Source organism: Xiphophorus hellerii, chromosome 4, assembly GCF_003331165.1.
Source record: "Xiphophorus hellerii strain 12219 chromosome 4, Xiphophorus_hellerii-4.1, whole genome shotgun sequence".
Classification (NCBI taxonomy): Eukaryota; Metazoa; Chordata; class Actinopteri; order Cyprinodontiformes; family Poeciliidae; genus Xiphophorus; species Xiphophorus hellerii.
In genome coordinates this window covers 23501218-23519216 of record NC_045675.1, presented here as the reverse complement: position 1 = coordinate 23519216, position 17999 = coordinate 23501218, and the positions used below count along the sequence as shown (strand labels likewise).

The 17999-nt window shown below is 36.1% G+C and overlaps 1 protein-coding gene across 2 annotated transcripts; it reads left to right on the top strand.

The window, feature by feature from the left end:
* The first annotated feature begins 1112 nt into the window (after nucleotides 1–1112).
* On the top strand, nucleotides 1113–12059 carry pir (pirin). Of its 2 annotated transcripts, XM_032561159.1 has the most exons (10): nucleotides 1113–1242; nucleotides 2119–2238; nucleotides 2317–2409; nucleotides 4093–4173; nucleotides 5637–5843; nucleotides 7178–7262; nucleotides 7992–8036; nucleotides 10153–10235; nucleotides 10753–10819; nucleotides 10930–12059. In XM_032561159.1, the coding sequence occupies exons 2-10, from the start codon at nucleotides 2146–2148 to the stop codon at nucleotides 11046–11048; spliced, it is 873 nt and encodes a 290-aa protein (XP_032417050.1). In that variant the 5' UTR covers nucleotides 1113–1242; nucleotides 2119–2145; the 3' UTR covers nucleotides 11049–12059. The 2 variants fall into 2 exon arrangements, with proteins under 2 accessions (XP_032417050.1, XP_032417052.1); XM_032561161.1 differs by lacking the exon at nucleotides 1113–1242 and having other exon boundaries at nucleotides 2119–2227.
* Nucleotides 12060–17999: the final 5940 nt, after the last annotated feature.

Genomic DNA, 17999 nt, shown 5'->3' with positions numbered 1-17999 from the left:
ACAGGATCTGGCTGGCCACCGGCTGCAAACTTGACGTCAAACAGGATCCACTGCTTTCTGACGTGATGAAGAATTTCCCAATCCAGGTGGGCTATGTTTCCAAACTAACTCTTGTGTTATAATTTTGGAATTTAGTCTCAATTGGACAAACCTTTAAGTTTATTGATGTGCATCTGGGTTTTCCACTTTAAAGGTGATTGATGGGTGGCCTTGTATACTGGAAAGCTTACAATGGACAGGAGGATGCCCACTCTATCTGATGGGACAGTACTCTGCTCTTCAGGTAGGCAAACATTTTTGTCGCATTTTACTAAGCAAATCTTGGTTTCTGAAACAAACTGTAGTGTTTCTCTGAGTTCAAGAGCTTTCAGTCTTATATATTCCTTCACAGGTTGGTCCTCATGCTGTAAATCTAGCTGGTGGACAGGCTGCCAGCATGAGAATTGCCAAGAACATCATGCACAATCAGATGCAGGACAGAGGACGGGATTCTGAAATGGGAAGAGGGAAATCCAAAACTGAAGAATATATCCAGCAGATGAAAGGACTTTTCTGGCTTTAGTGTTAACCGAACCCTTCAGATGCAACTGAGACTAATATCGCATAATAAAATAAGTGATCTGAAAGTAAACCACCAAGCTTGCCCTCTCCTGTGCAGAAAAAGACTTACGGACTGAAATAACATGAAGAAAAAAGAAAAAAAAATCAGAAGACCCTTTTGGATATGGTATGGCGAACTTCAGCTTTAGATGTTTTCAAATATATTGTTATTTTTAAAATATTTATTTATTTTACTTTTGTGCAATGTATGTGTTATTTAGATTTTATTGTTTTAGTTCTGATTTCAGTTTTGCTTCTTTATGGTGTTTTTTTTTGTGTTGCTCGCCCTTGTTTGAAAAAAAAGACCAACAGAACAAATGAGTGATTTTATCCCACTCCTTAAAATACAGTTTGGTGATTTTTTAAAAAATTAACAATACATTTTTTTGTAAAAATTATTTACAAATTAATATTATCTATAAAATCAGCTATTTAAATGTATTTCAATTTAAAAAAAAAGTCTTTTTTCAACTTTTGCTAAATCTTGTTTTCCTTCTTTTACCTTGAACCGTCGTGTCTTAAGCTCCGCCCCCCTTTCCTCACTTCCGCCTTCTAATCTTGGTTAGGATAAAATTTACTGAAATTATTTGATTTTTAAGCATTAGAAGCCGACGAAATCGGACAGATTTTGTACACAGGCAGGTGAGTGGATTCGCAATGAAAGCAGACGGCTCGGTTCAGTTTTTGCTGCTGACGGTGGAAAACTGGAACCGTTCAAACTTTACATTGTTGCTTTATTGAGCACGGTGTGTCTGGCAAGTCTCAACGAGATATTAGTGGCAGCAGGTGTTAAACTGCGTGTCTGCAGCCGCGGTTACAGCAAACCTTTATTGTTACGCGGCGTAACAATAAAGCCGCAAATTGGGAAGTGACGCCGAAAAGGGTGGACGTCCAGCAGAGATAATGTGACAACGTATGCGTCTCTGTTGTGAAATTATTATAAGCTGTTTTGTATTTTAGAAACTAACGCAGCTCACCAGCAGTGGATATGATCAGCTGATCCATCGGAAATGCAGGCACTGCTGTAACACTGGTTCATCCACTATTTCTCAATGACTGCATGCTATGCCAGCCTTTCGGGCAATGCTGGGTTGAATTAATCATCATATATTACTTTTAATCAGTTTATTATGAAATGTCCATCTGAAACCGTCTGATCATACGTCATACTTACTTCATGAGAGTTCAGTAACCTGAAAATGCAATATGTATGTCTATAACTGTGGCAAACAAAAAGTACCATGCAACCGTCATCAGTAAACATATTACCATATATAAGTGCTGAAAATACTTTTAGCACTGGACTTTTCTTTGGATAAGTTCTTCACAATTGATGCCATTATGTACTTTTTAATTAGTTGATTCAAAATTCCTTTTCAATTCAACTCAGGGAAGCCTAAGTGCATCATGTGGTACTTGTGTTACAGTTTGAGAACCATGGACTAAAGTTATGGGACGGATACAAATGGTTGCCATTTCTGCTTTTAAAAAGTCAAAAGTGTACTGTATGTTTTGCAGTGTCTCGTGAAATTCTGCACAAAGAAGATGATTGTGAGGAAGCTGCTGAAGACCGTTCTCAGTGTGGAACAAGCGGAGGGAGTCGGCGCTCGGGTCCGAAGGAGCATTGGTAGGAAGGAAGTAAGTTCAAGCAACATCGATCAGTTGTACACTTCAAGAGTAACACTTATGAATATTCCCTATGTATTTTACTTGAAGCTAAGCAACTTGGATCCTTTCCTGATGCTGGATGAGTTTAAGGTGGTCAAGCCGGCAGGTTTTCCAGACCATCCTCACAGAGGATTTGAGACGGTAAGAAGACGGAACAAAGACTACCCTCGTTTGAAAACTGGGATTCTTGAAATTTGGTTATTTTGGATATTTATCTTTTATAGAGTTTAGCATTTACTACTTCCTGTTCCTCTTAGGGAGAAAAAATCTTTCAAAAACCAAATCAAAATATTTACATTAGCAATCGACATCTCCAGTCTTTTATAAAAGTATTAGTCTATCTTACTTTCACAACTTAAATACAGCCATTTTCTCATGCGTTTTCTTCCATGTATTTAGACAAAAAATTTTTTGTAAGTTTACACTGTTTTCCATGACGGTGTAGAGATATGTGTGCTGCCCTTTTTCTTAATTACATAAATAATCGAAACGTTGACCCATTTTCTTTTAAAAAGGGTGAAGCTGAACAGAAAACCAAGCCCACATACAAGCAAACAGCAAAATTCATATTGAAACACTGGACTCTGACAAGAGGCAACAGTATTATTTATTTCAAAAGCAGTATGACTTATTTAAAAAAAAAAAAAGAATGAATAATTTCATTTAGCTTAAATTTTGTCGCAAAGACATCTGTTTTTTATGATGGTGAATAGATATGTGTGCTACCTTTTTTCTTATTTGTAGAAGTAACCAAAACGCTGAGTCATTTTCTTTTTAAAGGGTCAAACTGAGCAGAACAGCCACGCCCAGATACAAGCAAACAGTAAAACTCATATTTAAACACTAGATGGCGGCAAGAAGCAACATTATTCTATTCAGTTACGGTAACTCTGAGTTTACACATTTTCAAAAATCATACATTAGGACAGTGGTATTAAATATGTTTTTGCATTTTGAATTATGGAGAATCTTAACCTAAGTCAACATATTATTGAGTTAAATATTTCAATATGACGGCTTGAAAAAAAAAAAATCCCTTAATTTTTTAAATAGAAGAGTTGTTCTGTGTCATCAGAAAATCTATGATTTAATGAATTTTCTGTCACTTCACTGCTGTTTATACTTTTATGATCATTCATAATGAATTCTTACTAATAAATGAAATTTTCTGAAATTATTGAACTAAATATACTAAAAACAAATAAAGCCTAACCTAAATTCCCATTAACATCCCAGACACCTCCCACCCCCCGTTTGTGTTTGATTTTGCATATGCAACCTTCATCTCCCTGTGTGCATGAATAGCAATGGACCCAGCTGACCCTCCCACAGCTTTTGAAATCACACAGCGGTGGAGATGGATCACACACAGTTCACTGCTGGGGCTCGAGCTTCCCTCCCTTAGACAGATGTTTAACTTTGAGCCTGCAACCTTAAGCTCTGCGTTTCTCTTCCTACTGTGCTGAAATGAATGCATGAACATTGGGAATAGAGTTGGCAAAGCACTTTTTTTTTTTTTTTAACTCTGCAACTATACATTCCTTGAGTTTAGGAGCCTTTTATGGCCTAATGATTAAGTTACAGTTAAGAGGGTTAATGAACAAAAAAAAAAGAAGCATATTTTACAGAATACAGATTTGGTATGAATGTAAAAGCAAAACCCCGACTTTAGAGACATAGTTTAGCAACTTCAAAGGAGAGAGCAAAAATATGAATAAAAAAACTAACTTAATTTGTGTGTTAGGATTTAGTGTAATCATCATTTTGGCAGTTAACCACAGCTTTAATTTGTGGCTTTCGTCTGTGTGTGTTTTTGTGTCTTAGGTCACGTATGTTTTGGGGGGAATCACAGCCCATGAGGACTTTTGCGGTCATTCTGGACGTCTGATGCCTGGAGATTTACAAGTACTGAAAAAGAATTGGGCAAAAAAATGACTTGTGATTCTTTTGTTACTATAAAGTTGCAGATTATTTTAGGCAAAAAAGAAACGATTGTAATTTATTTTGCCAGCACTTTTCACATTGCTGATAAGCCTTGTTTAAAGCTGTTTACCTCAATCTGTAAATTTGCCACCTTAAATAATAATTTCTATTTCTTTCACTATTATCACTGTGAATGAAGCTACCTAAGCAGAAAAACTAATGTAGCATACAAATACCCTTGATTTTAACACGTATGCTTTTTAAATTTTTTTAAAGCAGTACAACAAACACAACTTGAAACAGAGTTTCAGTCAAGTCCAGCTGAATTTACTTCAACACACAGCGTACCTCAGTGGACTAGAGCTCCTCATGAAAGCTGCAGATGTCCCAAAGCATTTTAGTTAGTATAGTTTTGTTAAAGACAGAAACAAAATAATGAATATGACCAAGAACTAAAAGATTTTTCTTCAAACAAAATGCATTTATAACAGAAGAATTTCAAAGAAAATTTTGTTTTCCTAAAGAAACATCAAACATATGTAGCCGTACAGCTGTCTCACGTTTTAGATAAATGTTTCATTGCACCTGTAATTTTCACTTTTATTAGTACTTTATGAAGTCAAACTGGATGGTGGTTCTCGTATAACTGTATTTCAGTTTTTTACTGAATATTTACAGAAATTATATCCATATTAAAAGGTCATAACTAGCTGATATAAAAGAAAGGAGGAGCTGGTCAATACTAAATATTTCACTTGGTTTTTACCAGAAATCCCAAACCTTTTTGTTGATCTTTTCAGACAATCTTTTTTAAAAAAAAAAAACCTATCAGGTGTAAATGTTCTCTCATGATGGATTCATTTCTGAATCTGACCTGAGGCAACTAGAGAATTACATAATTGAAGGACTAAATTCTTCATAAGACTGTGACTGCCTGTAAGGAAAGTTCCTGAAAGCTCATAAAATCATTAACAAGTACCTGGAATAAATTATTTTCAAAAACTTTAGGTCTTTGTAAGCAGTTTGTTTTTCAACACCTTTTGGATGCCTTGGTCATACATTAAAAGGCTTAACATAAATTTACCTTTATGCTAAAGTTCCTGCAATTTATTTAGGGTATTTGTATCAGACTATACTACGTCGACTGTTATAGTTGCATGAACTCACCTACAGTGAGTATTTGTATTCAGTTCAGATTAAATTTAACAGATCACTGGTTCTACAATTAATGGCTTCACTAAAGATTTTGCTTCAGTAAATGTCAGAAAAAACATTTTCAATGTTTACTTTTCATTAATGTCGTATTTAATTCAAGTAACACAAACACAGTTTCAAAATAAGCTTAATATTGTAGCTTCAACATTTCCGAACATCCTCAACATCAGGATTACATGTATGCACTTTGTGATTGAGATTATGAGAGAAATTGTGTCATTGTCTGCCAGTGGATGACAGCAGGACGGGGGGTGGTCCATGCTGAGATGCCTGTGTCAGAGGAGCCAGTGGTGGGACTGCAGCTGTGGGTGAACCTCCGAAAACAAGAAAAGATGATTGAACCAGCATACCAGGAGCTTAAAAGCTCGGAGATCCCAAAACGCAGCCAGGGTGGGGTCACGGTCGCCGTGATATCCGGAGAAGCACTGGGAGCAAAGGTGTGTGTTCATTTGTGAGAGAATCTTCGCATTTCAACCAACGAACTTAAAGCAGGAGCAGAAATTTTTAAGTGAAGTGATTTCTCTTTTCATCTAATAAGCAAATACCTAAACGTATATGCCTTTTTGTCTGTGTGTTACTGAACAGGACAGTGTGTTTACCACAATATTTTACCGCAGTGGTTGGAAGGATTGTTTGGAAAAAGGAAGCTAGAAATGAGGAACAGATTCTTTTGGCATGTGAATGATGACTTGCAGTTATGTGGCTACTCCTAGTTGTTTTCCTACATATGTGAACAGCGGTGGATTCTGAGGTGGCGTCTGATTTAGAAAGTGTGAACTGATGACAAACTGCGGCCAGCAGAGAGGCTGAGAGTGAAGATGAACTAGTTATGGCTGAAATTACGTTTCCATATGGCAAATTACTTGATTTGAAGACAACATGGTCACATTTTCACATAACTGCTGGTCTTCAGATTAAGCTAAAAAGTTATGGCTCATAAGGAAATGCTAACATAACAGCTTTTGTAAATAAAGAGGATCAGTGGATTGGAAAAGTACAAGTGCCTTGGTATGTGTATAATATAAACAAGAGCATAAAAGACACAGCATGTTCCTGTGTTTCACAAACCAAGAATTAACATTAGTTTCAATTAAAGAACAGTATAACTTCTCAACTTCCCTAAAATAATAAAAACACGTTGGCTTGAAATAATTTCAGACTTTTAATCAGAAGGTGCAGGACGGAGCTCTTGGACGAAGAAATGGGCTTTTATATTCTTGGCTAAATATAGAATCCAGTTCAACTTGTTTAGTCCATGTGATTTGACATATGATATGCACTTTTGGGATGTGTGACCGGCACACAAACCAAAAGTGCATAGTTGGTGCAAAATACCCATAAAATACTGAACACAGATTTAACACTGATGGAAGAGGTTGATTTGAATTTATGTCCCTATACTCTTTTTATTTGCACACATTGTGCTCATAACGACAATACTGAAGCTCAGTCACTTTGTTTAGTTGAGATGCAACATGAAGACGTGTTAAATTTGAATATGTTTTGAGAAGAAACTTTACAGAGTGTGAGCTCACAACCCAGATGGAGCTCTTGGGGAATAAAAATATTGTGTTTATTTGGTGTTGATCACAGATTAAAACTTGATTCCTATGAAAAACAAACTCAAACAAGATATGTGATGATATCTTGCCCATAGTATAACGGTACTATGGGCCGTTATAATGTAAACTTATCATAACGGCCCATGGTACGAAATAAAACATGCATATCTGTGCATTTTTTTACTATATGCTTTTTTTCTTGTATACAGTCTAAGGTTTACACAAGAACACCAACCTTGTATTTGGACTTCAAGCTGCAGGCCGGGGCCATGCATGTGCAGCCAGTCCCCTCTGGTAAGAGAATCCTTGTATTGTTGTACAACCCAGAGATGGATTGGAAATAACTAAAGAAGCAGAGCAGACCTATTCACAAACCTCTAGTTGTTCCCGTAAGACTTATTATAAATGTACAGGTTTGGAAGTATCCATGCTGTGAAATGATCTAGTTTATATAAAGCTGCACTGATGCTTGTGATGGGAAAATACATTTGATTTAATCTTGAATATATTAGATTTCGACAGTAGAAACCCAGTGGCCCTTTTAGTAAGTTTGTAAAAATGTTCATCGCACACTAAACATCTTCTGTAGTTTTTTTTTTTTTACACTCAAATACTGTATTGTAAATAATCTGTCTTTTTCATGCTCAGTACACATGAAGCACATTATGGACATTTTTGGAAAAGTAATCAGACTGTTGTCGCATATCCCTTTTATTGCGAGTCCAATATTCCTATTTCTAATAACTGCACAGTATTTTCTGTTACAGTTTTGTACAGTATCTCATTATTACTACTTCTGTTGTTCTTATTGTTAATCTTTTTGTGTGAACTTTTACATATGATGCTGCTGTTTCACCTGAATTTCTCAATTGTGGGACAATACAGACCTGTTCTATTGTCATTTCAGTAGAACTAGACCAAGATGGTGTTGTTACCTTTGAGTTTGGGTCAATTAACCATTTATTGCAGGTAATGGAAGCTGCGTTTTCCATTGCATACTAATAACATTTCTTTGTTTGACAGGATGGACCACCTTCATTTATACTCTCTCTGGAACTACTCATGTTGGTGAGGGATTTTTTTTTTTTTCAACTTTCTTTACTTTGTTTTATTTTTGCTGGAAGTATTTCTGACTCAACTTTACAGTTTAAATGTTATTAACAAATAGGAATATATCTGGTAAGTTGAGCTGAACCAACATGCTTTGTATAGACTACCTGTCTACTACTGAAAAATCTACATAGCAAATAAGTGAGTGCTTTGAGACTAACAACAGCTTGCCTTTTAAATCCAACCAGAAGGTTAAATACGTTCAACTTTAAAGCTTGGCCACTTATTACTGTTACTTACTAATAGTGTTTTTAGTTTTTCTTTGATATCAATCATATTTCTAGAAAATATGACCATACCAAGCTGCATATCAGTAACATGTAATTTAACTGTTATATAATTGTAACCGCTTGACCTGGTGGATAAATTCCTGATGTTTCTCACTGGGCAGGTTCAGGTTCAGGAAACTCCCTTTGCATGAGAACAGACTCTTCCAGACACTGGACTTCTTTTCACAGGCATTCTTGGTTTATTTGAACTGATTTTAATATTCTGCTATAAAATCTTGCTACATTTGATTACTGTCCTTTGTTATCCTGAAGAATCACTTAACTGACTGTAATCACAACCAGATGTTTTAATGACACCAGAGGATAAGAAGGGATGCTGAGACTAAAGCAGCTATTTGAGTTTCAAGTCTCTAACTCTGTGTGTCGTCTGACCTAAATCAGAACCAGCTGACTTTGATGAATGCATCCAGGAGAGCCGCTATTGTTTGTTTCTCATAGTATTCAGTCTCATTGTGCTACTATCTTTACACACTACCCATAAAAAGGTTCATAAATGGTTTGCAAACAAGTAACACAAATTGAAGAGCAGCTTACGTGAATGTGTTGTATTAATTATATTAATACCATGTTAATTACTTAATTTTAATTTTATGTATTAATTTTATGTTAATTACTTATACTACTTTTTAATTATACTGATAGTTCACACATGTTAGAAAAGTATAATGAAATATAAAATAACACGGTTCGGTTTTTCTAGACTTAATGTATTTAGTTTACTTTTCAGAACGTACAGTGACATAATTAGTAAAACGTGTAAAACATAAACTGTCTCTAAACTCACAGACTACTTTTCCAGGTGCGTCTTATTCATTCAAATCGTGAATAAGCCAGTCACAGGGCACAAAGCAATACATTTAGGCAGCTGTGCTTGGTGCAGATGACTTGCTGATGTTCAGACAGATTTATTTGATGTCCCATGGTTGTTGTTCCCAGACTGGCTGGTATGAGCAATTTAGAAACCACTGATCTATAGACAACAACCACTGAATGTGAAGAGAATTGCCCAAGAAGAGAAAATATCTAGTGATTAGTTGCATGAACATAATAATAATGTGTACTGCCATTATTTAGTCTGTCCTGCCTTGCATCATCGACATATCGGGCTGCTTGGTGCTGCCAGTGTCCCCTCTATATTACCACAGTGTATCCATCTTTATATGAATATTTACCATGTCACAAAACATAAGAGTCTCACAGTAGTCTTGTGCCTTCCATAGTTGCCAGATTATATCAAGAGCATCTTTGTGTTGTGGTGAAATGGGAGGTTTACATCATGGATGTGCAGATGACAGAGCTGCAGAAACAATGTGATGCTATCTTGTTAACTTAGATCAAAAACTCTAAAGAATGTTTTCACAACTTGTTGAATCTGTGCATTGAGGAAGTAGAGCAGTTCTCATGACAAAGGCTGTACAACCTGGTAGTACCAAAGTGGACTAAATGAAATAGAAAGAGAGTGTATGCAATAAATGTTTGACCTCACATAGGTTTATACTTGATGTAAATAATGTGATGATTTGGCGTGCCGTGGTGGTGGAGGGGTTAGCGCGACCCACATTCAGGCAAAACGTAGCCTCGACGCGGCGGTCGCGGGTTCGACTCCCGGACCCGACGACGTTTACCGCATGTCTTCCCCCCTCTCCTTCCCCCTTTCCTGTCAGCCTACTTTGAAAAAGGGACACTAGAGCCCACAAAAGACCCCTTGCGGGGCGATATAAATAAATAAATAATGTGATGATTTTGTTTACATATTAATGTGCTTTTTTTTTTAAAAAAAAAAGGCTCAGATCAGGACCAGCAGCCGGTGGGGCCTCATCACACTGTGGTGTTTGGAGATGGTGATTGTGTCAGGTTTGAAAACAAGGTATAAAACTTAAGATGTTGAGACTTTTTCCACATACATGGTTTGTCAGATGGACTTTATTGTCAAAAATGAAACATTTATCAGAAAAAGACATCAGCCACAACTGTTTTTTTTTTTTTTTTTTTTAGTTTAAAATGCCATTAAGACTCATAAACAGTTGGCAAAGTGTTTAACAATATTGTTGAAGTTTTGGTCTCACAGACTCATTAGTAGTTTTACCAGTTTGCTGTAAGGAACATCCCCATTCTTCCTTAAAAGGTGTTCCTGCTGCAGGAAAGCATCTCGAAAGCCTTGACATTTCAACCACTTTCAAATTTAACAATTTTTAGTGTTCTAATTTATTGCTTGGAACACTAGATCTAGAATCTAACACTTAATTAGATTTAAAAAATCACTTTTTTTAATCAAATTTTTAATATTTTAAAATACCTTTTGTTAAGCTGGTGTTATTTTTATTACTTGAAATCTTCCTTTAACCTTTTTTCCAAGAAAGATGATGGATTGTTTTTACCTCCAGGGCTCTGAAGTTTCTCATTTTGTGCTGATTGCTGGAGAACCGATCAACGAGCCTGTGGTACAACAGGGTATGTTCTCTGCTTTTCCATTACTGTTCAGTAAACAAAAAATGCCTTTGTTATTAGCAGGAATTATCTCCAAGGCTTTCATGTGTTAATTCAAGTTGTTTGGCCTTCAGGTCCGTTTGTAATGACCACTCAGGAGGAGATCCACCAGGCCAAGATGGACTTCTATAATGGCACAAATGGCTTTGAAAGAGCCAAACACTGGAGGTCCAAAATCAGAGATTCTTTTTAAGCAGTGCAGCTCTTTATACAGGTTGTTTCTCTCTTGCACCCTGCGGATTGGAGAGTGTTGTGATATTTTGGTACAAACCTGATGTACAACAAAAAAATGACACTGATTTAGAGCTTTAAATATACTTATACCTAATCATAATGCTTTACACGGGTATCTTTCTTATGCTGTTTATAGTTACAGAAATAATATATACAATACTGTATTTTGGTGTTTTTAAGTGGGTACAGAAATACATGTAAGGTAGAAATACATGTATGCTATGATTTCTTGATTAATTGTAAGCTGTGGTCTTTTTTTTTCAGTAGGATTTCCTCTGTCTATCCTCCTCCACTGCTTTCCTTTGCCATCTTTGTGACCTTCAACCCCAAACTTTTCACTTCTATTTTTGTCATAATTATCTTGACTGCTAGATGGCGCCATTAACACAAACTGCAAGTGCTGCATTGAGATGTTTGTACAAACCTGCTTTATCATAGTGGAAGGAAGGGCTCTTATTTTGCTAAAAAAGAATAACACAGCAGTAATATATGTTCTTAACCAGCACTTTAGAAATGGAGATTAGCACATATGTTGAGATGGTGTCATGTGCTTCTGCTAGGCGCCTTCAGAGACTTAGTTTATTTTAAAAAAAAGGATTTTAAGTTCTGTTTCGAGAACTTGTGGCGTAAATTCATCCTTGTGGATTTATAACCCCTGCAAGATGGTGCTACTTAAAGCATGCCTTCCTGAAGGAGAGTGTTTAGTCGCTGCTACTGGGATATAGTTCCTATTGATTAATTCATCTTCACTGAAGTTACCAAAGCAACCACATAGAGAAATTTCCCTTGTTAGATATTTTAACACAAGGTTTGGCAAAAGACTAATTTTCCATGAATAATAAGCACTTTGTTTTCTCTCCTTTATTTTATTGACTCACTACATGTTTGCTCTATGTGTATTCCATCTTCCCTTTGAATCTGATGTGTGTTACCTAAAGCATATGAGTAATAAAAGTTAAGAAGAAATTTACATATTATTAAACTCATCATTTTAGGACATAAGGTTCTCCAGCATTGTACATTTGAAAATGTAAATCTTTTGAAGACTGTCTTGATTGGACAAGTATAACGATCATATTTTTCCATCTTCAAATATTGAAAATTACAGACTACACAGCTTACAGATGCCATAGATTTGTTTGTTGGTGGTGCATTTCTTGCAAATTAAATACTAAACTTAATGTGTTGGTAAGGGTTAGTGGATAGGATGTCTGGGAGACGGGTGTGGTGCTGGCTTCTTACTTCCCATCACGTCTGGATCACATTTAAAACACGTGTTCCCGCTCTTAGTCTGGGTCATGCAAGTCTAGAGGGAAAAGAAAGGTGAAAGGTTTAGCAGGCAGATGATCTGTCAACTTGACACAAAGGTTTAAATAACAGAAACAAGAATCACAAGTTAAGATAAATCTTGATGCTGTAAGACTGTCTTTGTAAAACTAGGTAGATTTTGTTGTTACAAAACAACAAAATCTTGTATTAGTTTATAAACTTTATTAGTTTACTAAAATATTATTAGCTTATATTTTATTAATAGTAATTTACCTATTAGGTATATTACATATGACCTAATAATAGGTCATTATTAATAACCCTAATAATTATTTAATAATTATTAGGGTAATAAAAATAACCCTAATAATTTAGGGTTATTTTTATTACCCTAAAAATAACCTTAGGGTTATTTCCCCATAAAAATCAAAGCTGCCTGAAGTAGCATAGCCATAAAGTTTTAAGTCCTGAAACATACTAATAGTAAAGAGCATTTTTGCACTGCCTCGTTGTCTAACAGGAAACCTCAGTCTATTCATCAAGGCTTAAGCAGGACTGCCTTGGTTTAAAGCCCATCTCTCCATTTGGCTCAAACAAACGCAGAGGAAGGAAGGTCTTTGTTTAATTCTCAAGCTGCAGCTTTATGATGAACTCACACTTGACCAGTTCCTGCCAGGTCAGCAGACTGATGTATGTTTAGTCCATCTAAATGAGTAGAACTTCTTAATTTTATCTTCACTGCTATCCAGTTTCCTTTGGTTTACTCCAGATGCTTCACCGTTTAACATGTGATGAATGTGTCCTGTTTTACTTGATCTTATTTATGTATTTTTTTCTAAATGGCTTGTCTCTAAATAATCTTAGAATATGTTAAAAATGGGGATTCTAATTCACTCTGGTTCTGGTTTAGTTTTAGCATGAGAACCTTCCTGCAGTAGTGTGACAAGACGTTTTGTGGGTTTCTCACACTCTTGAACCTGAGCTTTCAAAGTTCATTTGGATGGGTACCAGGAAAAAATGCTTCACCAGCTCAGAACATTTAGTGTGATTTTGCTAGTGAAAAAACGCTGGTGAGCAATTAGACATTTTACATAGAAATGACAATGTAAATTTATTTTAAGCCTTTCATATATATTTTTTTTAATATAAGGTTCATTGCAATTATTGATTTCCATTGTAATATTTTTACTATCTTAACTTTTAATGTGTAAAAATAAATATGCAGATTTTTTTTTCTTCCACAAAACTATTTACTATGCAAAAAAAAAAAACAGTATAAATAGTTTCATTTTCTGTTCTTTTTATTTGAAGGTGACTGAAACAGTTTTCAGTCACCTGAAATTGACCAATTGGCAAAGGAGCAGAAAATAAAGTTTATGTTTAGGTTTTACATACAATCTTGTGTAACAAAAGCAGACCAAATGTAACACAGGCAGACAAGAAGTTCTATGATTATATTTTTAAAATACCATCTATAGCTCAGTAGAGGAAAATGTGCTTATTGCAAGGACCCTCAAAAAACTCTTCCGCTGACGTGGGGTTTAGAGCATACTGTAACTCAACGTGATACTGCAGTATGTCAGACAAAAAAAAAGTCTTATAGAGGACAGTCAGATGTACTGAAAGGGTCGTCGGAGTTCCTCTTCCCTCTGGCACAGAACTTTTCCAGAGCCGCTGCAGAAGAAGGACACAGAATATCGTTACACTCTCAAACTATTTGAACTGCTGCAGACATGATACCCAGTGGGAACCCACAACGGCATGACTACTGCAGTCTTTTAAAAACAATGACATTATTTAGCTTGGTTTTGTTAACTTACCAATCAACGAGGGCACTACCACAGAAAAAGATGATGAAAAATAGGCAAAACGTGCCACAACCAAATACGGACGACTTCTATTATGTTTTCATTTGCACGTGGCTCCCTTAATAATATCTGCACTCTCCTCACATCTCTTGCTAAATGTCTTGGCACTGGTACATCAAACTGTTCCTGCACATGCCTCTCTTCAAGTCCTTGCATGAAAATCCACTCAGAATCCTCCATAATTTGACAAATAATGTTTTTTGAGTCAGAAAACCGTTAAAACGAGCTGATACTGGCTGCCAGGAAGGTGACTGAATAGAGTACGTAAATGAGAAAATGTAGTTGAAGTCACCTAGCAACGATGTTGGTAGTGTGTTTTATTTATTTTTAAACTTTATTTAGAACTGTTAACTCTTCTAAATAAAGAGATTCTGGTTCGAATCTAACCAGAATAATTAGGTTGGATTCGATTTATCCATTGCACAGGATTTCATTTCATTTCACCATGAGGTTGGTGAAGCCACATGGAGAAAGAGAATAATCCCAATCTGAATTGGGATTATTAAATTTTTTTTAATTGGATCCACTAATCCTTACCTAGTTTTACGAAGACCGTCTTACAGCATCAAGATTTATCTTAACTTGTGATTATTCTATAATTTGAAGAAAGAATAATCCCAATTTGAAACAAATTGGGATTATTTATGGTTAATGAGGACATACTTTGCTTGGTGGGTAAATGTTCATGTATGATTATTTCTATACTGTGTCTTTTAAAACCCGGTGAAGAAGAAATGCACTTCTTGTATTTCTTGACTGGCATTCGATAACCTGTGGCATCGTCTGGCAGTTGTCTCAGGTACACTTGAAAAATAAACGTTTTAATTGCTTCTGAGTACAAACACATGTATTTCTTTCTGTTGTTTTTTTAGTATTAGAATGGTTAAATAACTACCTGAAAGTAACTGGTTTATTTGAGTCAACATTGCTTCCTGAACAATATTGCTCGGATACCAGGGAGCTGGTTTTGATGAACCTGCTCCCTCTTCTTGATCACTCAATTCTTCCTCCAAAACTGCATATAATCAGTCACAATTTCCCTGAAATACCTTAAAACTTCCTTCACTTCTATGTATTCACCCATAGTTGTTTACATTTTTACTATCTTATTTGTATTGTTTGCGTTATTTAATTTCCCTTTGGGATTAATAAAGTATTTTTGAATTTTGGTTTACCTTCATTACATCTTAGAAAAAGGTTTAAAGACATAGGAAAGTAGGAAGTAGGAAAAGAAAGTTAAAGAAGATGGAGGGTTTTCTTTCTAAGAGATATTTTTCTGAGCTCTCACACTCTGCTGTATTATGACTTATGATTAGTTCACCCTTTTTTTTTTTTTTTTTTTAGTAAAGTTCATCTGAATAATTAATCTGACTAATTCTCATCAGAAACATGAGGAGCATGTGGACAGCAGTGTGTGGAGTGATGTTGTGGCACAGTATGAATGAAGACTTGAAGCGCAGAATGAATGTAAGTCGGTTTAACAGATGATATTAAAGATCCCTATTGCAAAAGTACAAGGATTACACAGAGTTTTAAGCAAATTGGCGATCTGCTGGCATGCTATTGAGGAATGTGGTGGCAGTACTGTAGATTAAACATGACTGGATGAATGAGATGTGTGGATTACATGTACTGCATTATTTAGAACAAGAATATGTTTTGTTTTTGATTGTTTTGCTCAAGACGAATGTGTCTGAATGGAAATCTTACAGGAGACTGTAGATAGTAAGCATGGCGTAGACTGCATAATAATGAATTAATTGTACAGATATAATTACAGATATATCTATATCTTTAGATATGTCTTATAGATATAAGACTGGTGCAGGAGGGAAAAGTAGAAAATGTGGAGTTGATTCTGTTTTGTTTTGATAAATTGAGTTGATTGTATGTTTGGTTTTGTTATGGATATAGCTATATCCATAGATATAGCTATATAGCTATATCTATGGATATATATATATATAAACAAATAGTTTGTATATATATAAACTATTTGCATACAACTTCTGTTGTATGCAAATCATTTCTGATATTTGCTAGCTTTTTGTCCGATAGCTAGCAAAGGTCAAAGAAAAGAACCATTGTCTAAATCTGGCGAGACATCCTGTGTAGTTGACAGCAAGACTTCGTTGTCTTTGGTGTGCCTCTGGAAGTTGTTTTATCTGGCCAGTTAATGAACAGTTCCTTTTTGCAGCTGGACATTCTGTTTAATCTGAGTCACAAGTCAGTCAGTCTTCATCAGGAGTGTCCAACACCTGCCCTCAACAGTCGGTATCCATCATGTCTTAGATGTGTCCCTACTCCAACACAGCTGAGTTAAACGGCTTAATTACCTCCTCAGCAGAGGCTTTCTAAATAATTGTCATGACACGGAAAACATCTAAAACATGCAGGACAGCCTTGAGGCTGGACACCACACCTGGAAGGATTGTATTTCCTGTCTGAACCAGTTTGGAAATTCTCCCGTGGGAATCTGGACAGAGAGATGTCAGGGTTCCAGCTGAATCAGAGATGATACATGACTCAATTCTTACAAAGCTGAGTCCTAACACTCTGCTAAGCATTCAAGAAACTACGCAGCAATTTGAACATAGTGTTCACCTCACGTACCACCACATCTGGTGATGAGCGAGGAGTAAAAGAAACTGACAGAATCTGAAAAAACTTTAACGACAGTAAAACAACAATATAAAAAATTGAATAAACTAATACACCAACAGAAACAAACAAAACAAGCTATATTCGGGAAGGGGAATACCAGAATAATTGTAAAAAACAGACCTACCAGAAAAAAACAAACAAACAAATAAATAAAGCAAAAACTATTCACCAAAAAGAACCCATAACAAAAACCAGAAACCAAAACCAAAAGACGCAATAATTATGACAACTGCAGTTGGTTTACAGAATAAAAAATCTGGGTCGTCATGAGAAACTTGTTTGTTTTCCTCTGTGGCAGCATTAACTGTAGCTATGTCCTCCATCATCTCATTCTGTGAGAGGGAACTATTTAGCTCTTCCTGAGATGTTCCCTCTGCTTCTGGCTTCAAGTCAGCAGCAGAGGGAACTACTTCTAACAAAGAAGATTCTACTACTTTGTTAGAAGTAGGATCTACTTCCTTTGCAGCTTTGCATTCCAGCATTTCAGGGTACATCTCTCTAATTTTATCCACTAACCCTATCCTTCCTAATTTAGGGCTGCTTTCCTGCTGCATGTCTTGAAATGGAGACGGAAGATTCCTGTATCTGTCGATGTTTTGTCCAACTTGTAAACCCACCTCATGACTGATACTTAGGTTTGGTTGATCAGAAAAAAGTCCTAATCCACCTCCAATAAAGTTTGAAGCGTTATCGTAAAACGAATCCATGTTGTCAGATTTGTGACTTTACTTCAATGCAAAATATCCTTTTCGTCTCTGAAACTTTCCACTAAAATCAGAAAATCTCTTCCGAGTTTTTTTCACGGCGAAAGAGGTAAATGAAGTAGCGTCATAGGGACTACAACATCCAAGGAGACCTTCCGAGCGTCATAAACGACAGCTTGGCAAGCAACGTCACGTGTTCCCTAACGTCACGTAGGTGCTGGCGCAGGCAGAGTTCGGCTGACGTTACCTAGCAACATGGGTGTGGTCCGAGAGCGTGACAGGCCTAAGATCGAACGTGCGCTGCAGCCATGTCACGTGAGGCGCATATTAGAGCGGACACGCGACTCCCTGCAGATCCTGAGAGCTCAAAATGGCGGGTTCATTCGCAATACCCAAATTCCTTAT

Coding starts and splice junctions, on each gene's coding strand:
- pir (XM_032561159.1), top strand. CDS start 2,146: ATGATTGTGAGGAAGCTGCTGAAGACCGTTCTCAGTGTGGAACAAGCG. Junction 2,239..2,316: donor GGAGCATTGGTAGGAAGGAA/GTAAGTTCAAGC, acceptor TTTTACTTGAAG/CTAAGCAACTTGGATCCTTT. Junction 8,037..10,152: donor CTCTGGAACTACTCATGTTG/GTGAGGGATTTT, acceptor TAAAAAAAAAAG/GCTCAGATCAGGACCAGCAG.